Below are 13,745 nucleotides of genomic sequence, written 5' to 3' on the forward strand. Positions count from 1 at the left end.
CAGCTTTTCGTGAAATGATGTGGTCAGTGGTTTAATAATTACGTTATGTTAATAAAACAGATAATGTTTTCTTTCACAATACATTATGACCTCTTTGATTTCCTTGAAAATGTCAATAAATATTGCTCAAATAAATCAACAGATTGTATTTTATCAACAGTCTTGAGGATTGTATCACTTTAAAAATGACTGTGGTCACCGCCCCTTATAAAAGGTGAAGACAATCATTTTTTGGCTTTTTTCGATTCGCAGGTGAGGCGTGCGTGAGAAATTGTAATGGCCGCAGCAGATGTTTCGAAGAAAGTGTTGCAGTTAAAACAACAATTAAAAGAATCGTCTGAATCTAAGACGGTATGATATTTTTCACAAAAGTAATGCTCACACTGGAGCTAGTCCATTGAATCATGAAAATGATGGATGTAATTGATAGCCGTTGCTAAATCCCATCAAAACGTTAAATTTTCACAACTGAATTGAAATATCACAATCGGCAGCTTAGGCGTGCTTACCTCTTTATATTTCGCATCAGGAAATGTCAGTGTTGTCAAATTAGCTGTTTTTACTCGATAATATTATTTCCAGCCTGTAGGATATTGTTGGTAGGATACAGATTGGTAATGGCCTGACCAATTACTATAGCGTCGTCAGTTACTCCGCTATATTAAGCTGTTAATTGGCTGTTAATTTTGACTTTAAAATAATGTTTCCTTTTGAATTATGACAAATGGCATTATTTATTGAATTATATACTTAACACCTTTAATGGAAGTTATGTTCTGAACAGTGTCAATTAGATAGAAATCTAAATCTGAAAGAACTGAAATACCTTTTTATTCTTAAGGATTAATATAGTTCCGGACAATTAATATTACCTTTACATGTTATAACACTCCAAGAAAAACTGTATTATGGAATTGGTACCCTTAACAGTGCTGTGGACTGCACTCTTTGTTATGTGGATGTCATTCTTTGTACTGGGCTGTTGATTTGAGAGGCAGACATGCAGTGTGTGCTAAAGGCTAAAAATAACATCCACCATTTCCAAACTAGATCTGCTGTCTGCTGGCTCTTTATCTGAAATCAAGACAGTAAAAATTAAACCAATGTAGTATCAGTGTACTGAAAGTGTTGAAATACAGTTCTAGGACCAAAAGTTACTCCTTTTGGGAGAATTGTCTTGCCACATGGTAACATGAGTCCTGCTGCCATAGTGACATCTGTTGTAAATATATTGCTGCCTGCTGGTGCTTCCACTGCCCCTGCGCACCAGTGCTGGCTTGTGAGGTCAGCTAATTCTTTTTACAGCCAAGGTAGCTGCCGGCATTAGCATTGCCCATTTATAGTACATAGTAAAGAGAGTAGGGGGCTGTGGTATTCCCATACATAGCCCCTGATCTCAGCCGCACACTCAGCTATTCTGGCTTTCTAAAGAACCCAAGAGGCCTCACCATATTCGGTATCTCAGGCTATGCATTTTTTTCAATGGGCAATTTTTTTTTTTACTCCTTTAATGTATGTATTTATGTGTTCTAGGAGTCGGGTTGCAGTTTACAGCGTGTAGTAAAAAGATTTCTCCACGTGGGCCGTTATTGCTCAAATAAGGAATCGAGGCCTCTAGGTGCTGCTCTGTTCCTGGAGCCCCCTTAATGTTGGAATTAATGTTTTTGTAATAATGTTGCTAATTTTTATTAAAGGTGTTATCCCATGATCCTGTAAAGTGTTCTCCTTTAAACCTGAGGCATGTTTAATATGTTTAACACTGGTTCATCTTTTCAGATTCTGAAAATCTTGAAGAGGCTGCAGGGGATAGACATAACCCTTGATATCCTTGCAGTAAGACACAACCATATCATCTTGCTGTAATGTTTTCTGTTTGCACAGACTATAACAAATCACTTGTGGCTAAGGCTGACCCACCTTAAAGGTGGCTTTTGCGGTACATATTTTATAATGTCTTTGATTAACCTAATTCTCTCCAGGAAACAGGGATTGGGAAAGCAGTCAATGCTTTTCGAAAACATGGCAATGCTGGAGAAGTGGCTAAATCATTAGTTAGTCAATGGAAAAAGTTAATTCCCAAAGAATCCACCAGGTACTCTGTTTGACCTTATTTTGAAGGTGTTGTTAGAGTTTGTCTGTTGAGCAAAGGTTGATAGGAATAAAGAGGTTATTATAATTTGTCTGTTGTGTAATGATGATTTGGAATTTGTGTATTACGATAATTAATTGTAGTAGTGGCACTCATCATGATCAGAGGAGGGTTAATACAAGCAGTTGTTGTACAGCCACATGATAACATTTATTTCAGTGCTTTGTGTTTGATTAATTGCAATATCTGTGATGGTCAGTCCTGCACAGGAACAGTCTGAAGACCAATGTCAAAAGGAAGAGGAAGAGAAACAACTGGAGCCTTCTGAGAAAAAGGATTGTTTTGACAAAAATTCTGAGTCTGCTGAATTAGATATTGATTGCAGAAAATACAAGGGCAGCCACAAAAAAACCAAGATTGTCTCCAGACGAGACAGTGGTAGCTTGGACTCTGATGGGAAACATTCCACAAACAAAGATGGCGGCAATAAAAGTGGGTCTCCCAAATCCTTCCAGTCCTTTGTAGAAGTTCAGAAAGCATCTCCAACCAGTAAATTCAAGTCCAGACCTGACAGAAAAAGAAATGTGTGTGAACTCCCCAACTGGCAAGGGGCCAAAGGTTTCCTGAAGGACAAGACATTTGAAAGGGTTAAAGAGGTTGCTCTGGAGAGTCACAAAAATGATCTGTCAGGTGGTGATGGAATGCTTCACAGTGAAGGGAAAAAAACAAAGGTGCTTAAAATAACAAAGAAACCATGTGGGAGTAATGATGAGAACCAACAGAGTGAGGATGAGTTGGAAAAACCTGCAATGTCTTTTGAGTCCTACCTGAGCTATGACCTGAAAGCACCCAAGAGAAAAAATAAGTCTTATGATGATAAGAGAACTGCTAAGAAACTCAGAGTTAATGGTGAAAGAACAGAGCCTCCAGGTAAGGCCACCAATGGAAAGACCAGCACAGAAGAACCTCTGAAAAAGGTAATGCTTGTCTTTTCTTGTTCTGTGTTCTTTTTCATGTTCTGGAAAGGATCTTTTGATTGACTGCTTGTTTCTTGTCCAAAATGGATCACAATTTCTGAAATGCAATTTGAATATTTTTTCAAAATATATTTCCAGGTTTCAACGGGGTCAGTAATGGATTTGCTTAATGTTCCATTGCCAACTTTCCTTCCTGAGTGTGAAGATCTTAACAATTTCCCTTACATTAAGAAAAAACGTGAGTATATGAAATGCAAGTGGTATTCCTTTGTTTCAAAGGAATAAGAGGCATGTTGTGATTAAAACTGGAACACACATCTAATGACCTGTCATAAGGGCTGTCAAAAACTTTGGGAAGAAGTGCTCTCGGTTTTTGTCCAGCATTTCCTTTGAGGATATGGAGCTTAGTGTTTTTAGGGTCTTTAACCTAAGTGACTTTTTTGGGGAAAGAATTCATTTGAAATTTTTTTCACTATGTGGTAACCATGTTTAGGTTTTTGGTACTTGGCTAATTACCTCTTTTTTTCCCTTGTTTTTTATAAAACGGTGTCACCTGCAGCTGAAGATGTGGTCCCTGTTGTTTGTGAGGAAGCCCCGATCTTCACAGGCCAGAGGCTGAATAGGAAGATGCAGGTCTATTCTGGGCCAAAGACAACTTTCCTCCCAACAATGATGAGCCTGCACCAGCAGTGCCTCCGTGCAATCCGGAACAACATTGACTGTGAGTTTGGGCTCAGAGGTCTCTCCGCCATGGATGCTGGGATTTGTAAATTTGGCCCAATCTCTTTCAGTGCTCTATGAGATTGGAGGGGTACCGTTCGAAATCCTAGAGCCGGTATTGGAGCGCTGCACCCCTGAACAGCTGCTCCGGATAGAAGAATGCAACTCGGTAAGAATATAACACTGGTTCAGTTAGTTTACGTGGATGTTGATCAAGTTGCAAGCAAGTGGATGTAGCCTTCTCAGATGTTGAAAACAAGAACAGGAGAATCTGACCATATCAAATCCTTCCATAATGATCTAAGAGTGCAAATAAAATTTTTGCTCTGCACCATATGCTAACACTGACCAGACTGAGGAACAACCCAGCCTCTAAATTCAAGAAAAATAATTACAGTAAAATATCCTTTTGAACAGCGTGAAACGTCATTTGTGAAAAGCATTTGATGCATTTGTGAATTTGATATGTGTATACCTGATATAATTAGATCAGAAGACGCATGTGTTTTCCCTTTGTGCGGAGTCCCCGCCATCCTCTTTGCCACGGCTCTCTCGAGGTGATGGAGCCTCGAGAGAGGGACACGCACCCGCTTGTCCATGCGTTCAGAGGTGATGACAAAACACTGTGACAGAAAATTACACCGTGCTGTTTTCACCATTCCATTTGCTCTAAATCTCTCCATTTAATTTTCATGCTATCCGTGTGTGTAGAATTTGCACAGAATCTGAATCCAACGATATGTGAATGTCAGACTGGATTTCAAACATTTGCATATTGGCTATTTTCCATTCCTGTAACATTTTCCTAACCCTTGAATTGGATTGTCAAAATGTCTGTTACAAAGCAGAAACTCTTATTAGTGATATGGAAGTGGAGTGATAAGGTGTGGACTCCATCATTTGAATAAACAAATTATCTTAAGCAAACTGATGTGTGGAAAAAGATACCCTTTGCCCTGCTGGCAATATCTATATCTGCATTAGTGTTTTACTTTGGTTTTGCGCTAAAGCAAAATTAAATGGCATCCCTTTCTCTTTACATTGATATGTCAGTAGCTGTCAAACATATGTTAACAAAAGCTAGCCGGTGATTATTTTTCTCCTCTCTATTGTTTTATCACATTATTGAGTTGAATGAAGATTTTGTAGTACTGATGAAGTGTGAGCCTCTTCACTTAAATTTCAAATGTCAATAGCTGTAAGTTATGGTCTAAGATTGAGTGTCCTGCCAGGTGTACATCGAGGAGACTGACCACCTGTGGAAGACGCACTGTCAGCGGGACTTCAAGAACGGGCGACTGGAGGAGTATGAGTCCTTCAGGGAGATGTACCTCCGGCTCTCCGAGGAGAGAGAGAGCAAACTGAAGAGACTGACAGAGAGCATCGTTTCTGCTCACTCCGGAAAGCCGAAAGGTGCGTACTGGCTCCCTGTGCCCCTGTTACACACAGGGGCATTTCTGGACCGTGTTGTGCAAAGCCACATGGCTGTATGACGGAAACAGTGGTGGTCAATGAGCTACAAATGGGGGAGGTAGAACTTATGTAATAAGTGATAATGGTCCTGAACCTGTTTTAACAAGCTTGCCAGTGTCATTCTCCCCATTGGCAGCCCTTTCATTCTTACTTAAGTATTCAGAATTACCTTTATATACTTCTTGGCTAAATATTTTTAATTGTAAGAGCTTCATATACTCATATTATCTTTTCACATATTCTCCAAGCCAATCACATTTTATGGTAATGTCAATCTGACCTGCAGGTTCTATACATTTTCAGTTTTTGTTTTATGAATTGCAAATAGGAAAAGGAGAAATGGGGTTTTTTCCACAGATCATAACATGTGAAAACCATCCTTTCCCAGTTTATACAAGACATGGTTGAAAGTGGTCTAAAATTTTCCAATATTATGATAAATGGCATTTTAAGGTCTGGAGTCCTGAAGGGCTGTATTGTCATTCAGAGTAAGAAGACAGCAAATTCTTTTTACGGGCGTATGCTCTGAAAACTTGGTTCATTTTCCTCAAGTAGCTCTATTACTACCTTAGAAAAGAACAAATGAGTCTATTTTTACTATATCTAAGAGCAGTTGCTGTGAGACATCACTAATGTACTGAAGTATAAACAGCATACAAAAGCAGTTGAAGTCATTTGTGTAACATTTTGTTGTAAAGGATTCAAATGAGAAAATTATTTTTCAGTGACAAAAATCCAAAACAATAAAAGACCCTCTTTTTATTATTAATATATATATATAATTTTAATATATTAAAATATATTATTTTCATATTTGTGAATTGCAAAAAAGAAACAGATGAATGAAAAGTATCTGGCAGTGCCAGAGCCACCCAAATACCACACAGCCTACCTGAATATCACTTCCTAGGGTGTGAGGCATTGTTGAGCTCACAGACAGTGGCTGTCCTTTCCACATTATGTGGCCTGTGTGAAGACATGGCTGCAAAGATTGAAGTCTGAAAACTGGATATCTGACACTTCAGCAACTGTAAGACAGGTGCTGCTTTTATTGACATGGCCTGCTTTGACTGAGTGGGGCATTAACTCTAAAAAGCTGTGCTGTGTGGGTTATGGGAGGCTGATATTTTCAATGGCTTGATATGCTGAAATCTCCAGCCCTCTCTACAAACTTGGACAAAAACTGTTTCACCAGTTGCTTTTTCTAAAGGAACAGCACCGTCGCTGTCTCCATACTAATACTACGCAGCAGCAGGTTATCGTGGGTCCGGCCATCTGTCGCACACATCTATAAATAGATTTAAAGGGAAACTGCAGTCAAAGGGGTTAATTATAAGGCCGTGTTAGTCTGCAAGGGGCCTAACAGAGGTGAAACTCCATCTCCCATAATGCAGCTTTGAAGTGGTTGGATACACTTTTCCTGTGAGTTTCTGTATTGGAAACGAGGGGAGTATAGGAACAAGTAATTGTTGTCTATTCATTGTCATGGAGAACTTGGCTAACACGAGTCCAACTCAGCATCTGTGATGAGGTTTTATTTTGCAGTAATTCTCTGTATATGGATGCTGTAATATACTTATTTTAATTTTGTGGCTGACAGGGGTCAGGATTTGTGTCACTGTCAGAGAGTAGTTTAACCTGTTTCTGCACAGGTTGTGCCAAATAAAAACTAGTAAATTTTAAAGTAGATTAAAGGTAAGAAATAGCACAGCAGCAGACCTCACATACAGTGCTAAAAATTTATTAAATGCATTACTGCAAATTGAGTTGGCATTTTGGTGAGTTAAGTATTTTGTAATGACAGAAATTCAAATTATATGGTTAATTAATAAGGCTAATTTCTGCATACATATTCAAGCAGGTGGCCTTGTAAGAGCTTTCAGTATGGAGAATTCCATGCACAGCTTCTCAGCACTAGTTTGTCAGGGGAGAAGCTGGCTTGTAAGCTTTATCTTGCTCATGCTCACTGTTTGAGAGTGTAAATGGAAATTTCCCTTTTAATTGAGAGAATTTTTTTTTTTTTTTGCTGTGGACATTTGCCCTGTATTTTCTCAAATCTTTTGCTTCCCCAACAGGCCGCCAGGTGAAGTTGACATTCATTAACACAGCTGTAAAGCCCCCCAGGCATGTTCGTATCCAGCAGGAGATCCATGGCACTGCAGGCTCTGTGTTGCAGTCCAACCTGTTGAACCCTCCCAGGTGGGTACACATTTCAACCCTCTAGAAGAGACAGAAACAAAACAAGATGATTTTCTTAACTGTGCTGCTAATGAAATACTTTTGTTTTTGGGTCTTCTAGCTAAACCCCGGTTTGGCACAGCCTGGCAAACACAATATCTCACCAAAAGTGCACAGTCCACAGCTCTGGAGGTTGGCTGTTGTGCCAGCATTCCACAGACTGGTTCATAAAAGATCTACAGTGTAGTGTGGCTGTCGTTGGAAACAGGAGCACTTGATAGAATGCTGTCATTGGATAATTGGCCTTGTGTACCTGATGGTGGCTGATGCCCGAGGTGGACGTTGTGAGTAGTTAAACTGTTCATTAAAGTGAGCACATACTCGGACTGGGAGTATGCTGGTGCCTGTGGCTGTTTTAGAGATGTGTATGGATTGATAGGCAGAAGTATGTGTCCTTATCTGAACCCTGCCCAGTCAGCTGTGCCCTGGGCTTGCCCTCTTGGCACAGACATGGATGGACTCAAAGCTCTGAGCTTGTTTGAGCTGCAGGTCAGATACGGATCGGACCTGCAGCACTTCACAAAGCGTTCTTCTCCCTTTGTGTCAGATTGGTTGAAACTTTTGTTCCAAAGCCATGGAAGGACCGTAGACTGGCAAACTTGCCAGTTGCAGATGGACTAGGCTGTAACATAATTTGAACTAAAGGGTATTGCTGCACTGATCTGTCATGGTTTGTGTGAAATTTTGCATGGGCTTTCCCTCCTTTAAAGCCGGTCCCCACTTCCAGCATCTCCTATCAGGAGCTCCTGGTGTTTATGAATATATCTAATAACTTTATATAACTATATACTATTATATAACTGTTGTATATATATATCTATATACCAGTGACCCCATTTACTGAAGGAGGATAATCTCTCTTTCCTGGACACTTGTGCTGAAAGGATACTCATGGATGGTCTTTTGAGCTCAGTTTATCTTACAGCTGTCATTTAACATATTAATTATCCATGAAATTAATTTGCCATTTTCTGGAGAAAATACAGATTGAAAGTGGTGAAGTTGTTTAGTCGCACATAGTAAGCACAAGTCAAGGACTGCTAGAAAGCATCTTTTTTTATGGGTGCATTTCATGCTCTAGTCAAAACACGCTCATTCGTGATAAGAGAAGAGGTTCATCTTGGGGGCATCTTGCAGTAGCTTGCTTCCCTCCGCTGTGAACCGGGAGCATTACTGAGGCCGTCATTTCACTGCCCCTGAGCTGCCGCAGGCTTTGCAGTGGTGTTCACAGGCTGTGTGTCTCTCTGGGGGCAAACTGCACTGCCTGAGCCTGAATGTATAGCAGCAGGGGGCAGAGAGGGGTCATTAAGTGGTTCAGATGGGGTGCGATAGTGCGGGCTGAAATGCCTTTGGCGTGAGGTGAGGCAAGCGCAGGGATCAGAGCAAAGTGCCACATAAACTAGTTTCATTCTGGTTCCAGGCGGTGGGTGGATCTCCGGTCGGACGCTGCTAAAAGCCCAACCTTTAGTGTGTACATAGCCGGTGCTGCGCCTTCGTTTGACCATCTGTGACTTCAGTGCGGTTTTGTCGTCTGTGGTCTTCTAGTTCTGTTGGCTTGGCTAGATCAACCAAGCAAAATGTGAATGAGGCTTGCATTGTGGAGACTGGCGAATTTAAATCAATGAGGTGTTGATTTAACACCTTTGAATGACAAACTGTTTTGAAATGAGGTTGAAATTTTATGGCGTCAGCTTTTGTGTGCACTGGTATTGCTATGTATTCTTACACATTGAATTGAATAGTATTAAGTGCTGTGTAGTTGACATGAAACTGGCAACAGGTTGAATGTTGCTGCTGTATATTGCTGTAGTTATCTGTCATGTGATTCAAACACATTTAAAGTAACAAGGCTTATACCACAGTGCCTGCGTTAAGCTCAAAAACAAATGGCATTGAAATTCATTGATTACAGATCTTGGCAAGGTGGTGTGTAGCACACCAGCAAGCTTTGTAGAACATTGTCCCTGGTGTGCATTAAAACTGAGGGTAAGGTGTACACTGCATTAGCACAATGCTATGGATTCCCAGCTCCCTCTTCTCTTCCAGTGTCAAACCCCTGGCTACCGGAGCAAGGCCCAGCTGCAGTGGGACCACAAGCAGCACCAGCCAAGCACAGGACCCCAAGAAAATGAGGAGTGAGTTGTACACTCAGACCTGTACTATAGGCAAATCCTTTCACAAATCACACAAAGTTCTAACCTTTAATAAGAGATACTGACCTTCACCACCTCGGCGTGTACTTTAGCTGGCAATCGTAGGAAGTTGAAGGCAGGGATACCTGTATCATATATCCTTTAATTCTCCCTGTACCAGCGTTTCATTCTCTCCAGTGTTTCTCTAACCCTGCTTTGTGTCTCCCTTGACTCAATAGCTGAGCTGACTGCTCATAGTTTGGATTTTAAATTTGGCACTTGCCCTACAGCAGTGTAGCAGTTGAGTTTAGTTTAATTGCATCTGGCCTCTGCTGATGGCAGAAGCACATCCCTCATTGCAGATACTGATGGTCTAAAGGGGTGAAATTACACCCTTACACCTTTTTCTTTTTTTATGTGCAGCTGTCCTATCCCGGTCATGTATGTGTCTGTGTGTGTGCGTGTGCACACGCCTTTACTCTGTGTTCTTAAATTAACCCAGGCAAGTGTGCCAAAGAGGATCTTTTGCAGAGTTATGAATTTTATTGAGCAGAACTCTAAGTTTGGGGAAAAAATGATCAAAAACCTCTGTATTATGTGGACAGACATGGTGCCTTGCAGCGCTGCTACATAGCTCCCATGTGATCCTATTCTTGTCAGTTGCAAATGCAGAATATAAACCACATTAGTGAAATTACATCAAAAAATTGATTACTCACCATGAATTAGTGGATTAAGTAATCTGTTGTGACCTTTGTCCACCTTGTAATTTTACACACCCCGTATTTAAAATGTCTTTTTGTTGTGATTGGAGGAAGCAATTCTATAAACAATTGTCTCACCCACTCAGTGAGTGGCTCTCATGACAACAGATGGTAGTGAATAGCTGAAACTATGTGTAACCATTAGTTGGCAAAATGACCAGTTAAGTAATCAACCACTGAGCAATACTTGTCCGGTTCCTGTTTTTGGTAGAGTTCCTCTTTAACACAGTGTCACGGTTGTTAATTTGGGTAGGTGAAGTCCACACAACCTGAGACCCAGTCTTTCTCTTATTCTTCCCATGTGAGGAGTGGCCCCCATGATGGCGAAGTCCCTGAAGGCCTTTAAAAAGCAGCTGGGCCGCAGATGAACCCCAGAGGGGAGATGGCTGTGTTGGGAGAGTGAGCTGATCACTGTGCAGAGGTTGAGATCAGATGTTTTTCCTTTCCTTTTTTGGAGTTTGACTAGCACTTTTCCCCCAGACAACTTCACAAATTTAAGTTTGACCCCTGAAAAGATGCTATGTTTTCTCCCTACACGTTTGCCAATTTGTTATTGGTGGCAAAATCCATACTTCTGAATTGGAAATACTGTATGATTGCCATTTTCTCTCTGTTCCTTCATGTCGTATGAAGCACTCATGAATCATTAAATGTACTGACAACCACATTTGTCTGAGTGTTACTGTATGTTCCCCCAACTGTATGTGGGGATATGTATGGATGAGTGGAAAAAAAAAACAGTTGGTATGGTAAGGGAAATTTTGCAGGCTACATAAGAAATCTTTTCACGTTAACTTTTGCAGCATGCATTTGAATAAAGTGCTTAAGATCACAATGAATTTCACTGCAGCACAATGCTGTGTGAACCTAGCCTACACATTTTACGCTCAAATGTGTAATTTGCTGTGTTTTAGTTCCCCCTGGTGGTCATTATTAGGCATACACGTGACATAAAATTAATATTTTGTGGGTTACCTTCAGCTTCAAGTTTGTTCTTATAATAACTGGAAGTATCCTCCAGGTACTGTGTTTTGCCACATGCGGAGATTGTCAGGTTTTGGCAGTGGGCTTGTATGAAACAAAATAAAAATATTAAAGTGGGCCATAGCGGATGTCCTGGGCATAACTATCTGTCCAGTTGCCATTCACCACTGTTGTTTCAATACTCATTTTGAAATGTCCTATCCTTTTTAATGATGCATATGTGTGATAATATAGATGAGGATGCGCTCTAGGAAAAGAATGCATTTGTGGTTTTAAACTTTAGATTTTATGCAGGGTTATGTTTGAAAGGGAAAAAAAAAACATTTCTGCAAAATTAATTTGCCAAGGGTACGTTGAAAATAATTGAAATAGACATAATTGTTATAATCAAATCAAGACTGATGTTGAATCCCAAAAAGTACAACCACAGATGTAGCCTTTAATTTCTTTTTTGTTTTTATTTGAGGAAGTTTAAGGTGATAATGTAGAAAAAGGTGTAAAATTTTTGTTCCTTGAATATTTACTCAATTAAAAAATACATTTGGAATAGTTCTTTGCATGGAAAAAATGGAAGAGTGAGAAATATGTTCGATATTCCAGCATGGGGTTTGGTCATTTCCAGAGATCGATTTGGATTAATCATATAGGGGTGAAAATCCCTATCTATGGGATAAGGCTAGAGATTAGTGGTAATGGGACAGGCAGCAAGCTGTAAAAATGGCATGAGAAAAGTATCTCCTGAAATGGATTGCTGATGACTGACTGGCTTTAGAAAAACATTCCCAACAGGAACAGCAGGACTTCTGCTCATGCTACAATGGTGATGCATGGTGAGTATATGTGAGAGTGCAAAGAACTGCACTATGAACAAATGTGCACCTGTTGGCTATTTTGTTTTGTGGCTTTATATGCTGTACTTCTTGTTAAGAGTCTCCTGGTGTGGGCTTTTATTAAATTGGGATTCAATGCCTCCATCTTTACGAATGAACAGGAGTTGGTAAATGCATTCCATATCCTAAGTGATGCATAAGAAAGTTGGTAAATGATGACATGAAAAGAATTGTCTAAACCACACAAAACACTCAGATTTGAGATCAAGACTAAATCATTTCAAATAAATTTCAAGGATTTCCAATCCCAGACTTCAGTGAACCCTTCTCAGTCTTGGACAATTTTAAGTTTTATCCATCAACTACATTGCTCCTCAGATTGAATCCAACATAAGAGTTTGCAACAATTTTTAGAGGACTTATAAATTCATTATTAAACTGGTGAAGGTGTATATAACAGTCATACATGCTTCTTGACAGTGTGGAATAGGGTTTCAATGGATTTTTAAAGATATTTTTTATTGGCATTTGTCACTCAAAGCAATATAGATTACATACAGATTGGAATAAGAGACGATGAACTCGAGGGTCACACTTTCACAAAACACAAGCTGTAGCTGTCAGTGAGACTTTAGACTTTATGTAATGTTAAGTTAACATAAGGATATAAGAAGTGATTACTAAACAAGGGAAATGTATAGAAAAGACAATATCAACAATCACAGGTACAGAAAATTAAGTTGACAATGACCATTACCCACATGTGATTTGTAAATTGTGAGGCCCTATTTGAAGACTACTGTGCATAAAGTGACATGAGCCATGAAAATGGACCTCTGTATTTGACTGAAATTGTCCATGGCTTTGGTGCATGAGGCATACTCTAGGTATGTATTCTGTTACCCTTTTCAATGAGAAACTGAGGGTAAACTTGCAGGGAATATACTAGAACCGAGAAGAAATTTCTTTTTGCGTTCCATGACTGAAAGATTTGCGGTATGTATATTTAATGTACAGGATATAATTTTCAGAATAACGATGGAGTAAGACCATATATACTGGATTTTATGGCTACCTTTCTACCTTTCACTTATGTAGCATGTGGAGGCATTAGATTGCTCTTGTAAATACTTGCACATTTTGATAGATTTACAAGATTGACTTTTCTGATGACAGCAATACTATTTGCTTGAAATGAACTAGATGAGTTTTCCAAGTCATCTTCCATCATAGAGTGCATCAGAACACTTTGCTTAGGACACATCAATCTGAGAGTTTTTACGAAAATTAATTCTGTCAATAAAATCCCAAAAATTAATCTGAAAATTTTAAGAGAATCAGAAATGGTTCTTAGCCTTTTTTACATAAACTTCACAGTGTTTTAGATTAAATGGATTTATAAACTATATTTATAAAATTCTGAGACTATGAAAAATCATTCTGACTGCTTTTGTTTCTATCCTTAGAAGACAATAAAATGTTTTTGTTTTGGGGTTACTCTGGGATTCATTATAGTCCCTGTTTTTTTGTGAGTGACA

The 13,745-nt window shown here is 39.5% G+C and overlaps 1 protein-coding gene across 1 annotated transcript; it reads left to right on the forward strand.

The window, feature by feature from the left end:
- The first annotated feature begins 276 nt into the window (after positions 1–276).
- Positions 277–10,761, forward strand: eloal (elongin A, like). Its single transcript, XM_036547238.1, has 11 exons — positions 277–351; positions 1,777–1,833; positions 1,980–2,092; positions 2,802–3,066; positions 3,205–3,304; positions 3,626–3,787; positions 3,858–3,955; positions 5,019–5,199; positions 7,335–7,458; positions 9,544–9,632; positions 10,700–10,761. Exons 1-11 carry the CDS (start codon positions 277–279, stop codon positions 10,759–10,761), a joined length of 1,326 nt encoding a protein of 441 aa, XP_036403131.1.
- The last annotated feature ends 2,984 nt before the right edge of the window (positions 10,762–13,745 follow it).

Source organism: Megalops cyprinoides, chromosome 15, assembly GCF_013368585.1.
Source record: "Megalops cyprinoides isolate fMegCyp1 chromosome 15, fMegCyp1.pri, whole genome shotgun sequence".
NCBI lineage: Eukaryota > Metazoa > Chordata > Actinopteri > Elopiformes > Megalopidae > Megalops > Megalops cyprinoides.

Coding starts and splice junctions, on each gene's coding strand:
- eloal (XM_036547238.1), top strand. CDS start 277: ATGGCCGCAGCAGATGTTTCGAAGAAAGTGTTGCAGTTAAAACAACAA. Junction 3,067..3,204: donor CAGAAGAACCTCTGAAAAAG/GTAATGCTTGTC, acceptor ATATATTTCCAG/GTTTCAACGGGGTCAGTAAT. Junction 3,788..3,857: donor AATCCGGAACAACATTGACT/GTGAGTTTGGGC, acceptor AATCTCTTTCAG/TGCTCTATGAGATTGGAGGG.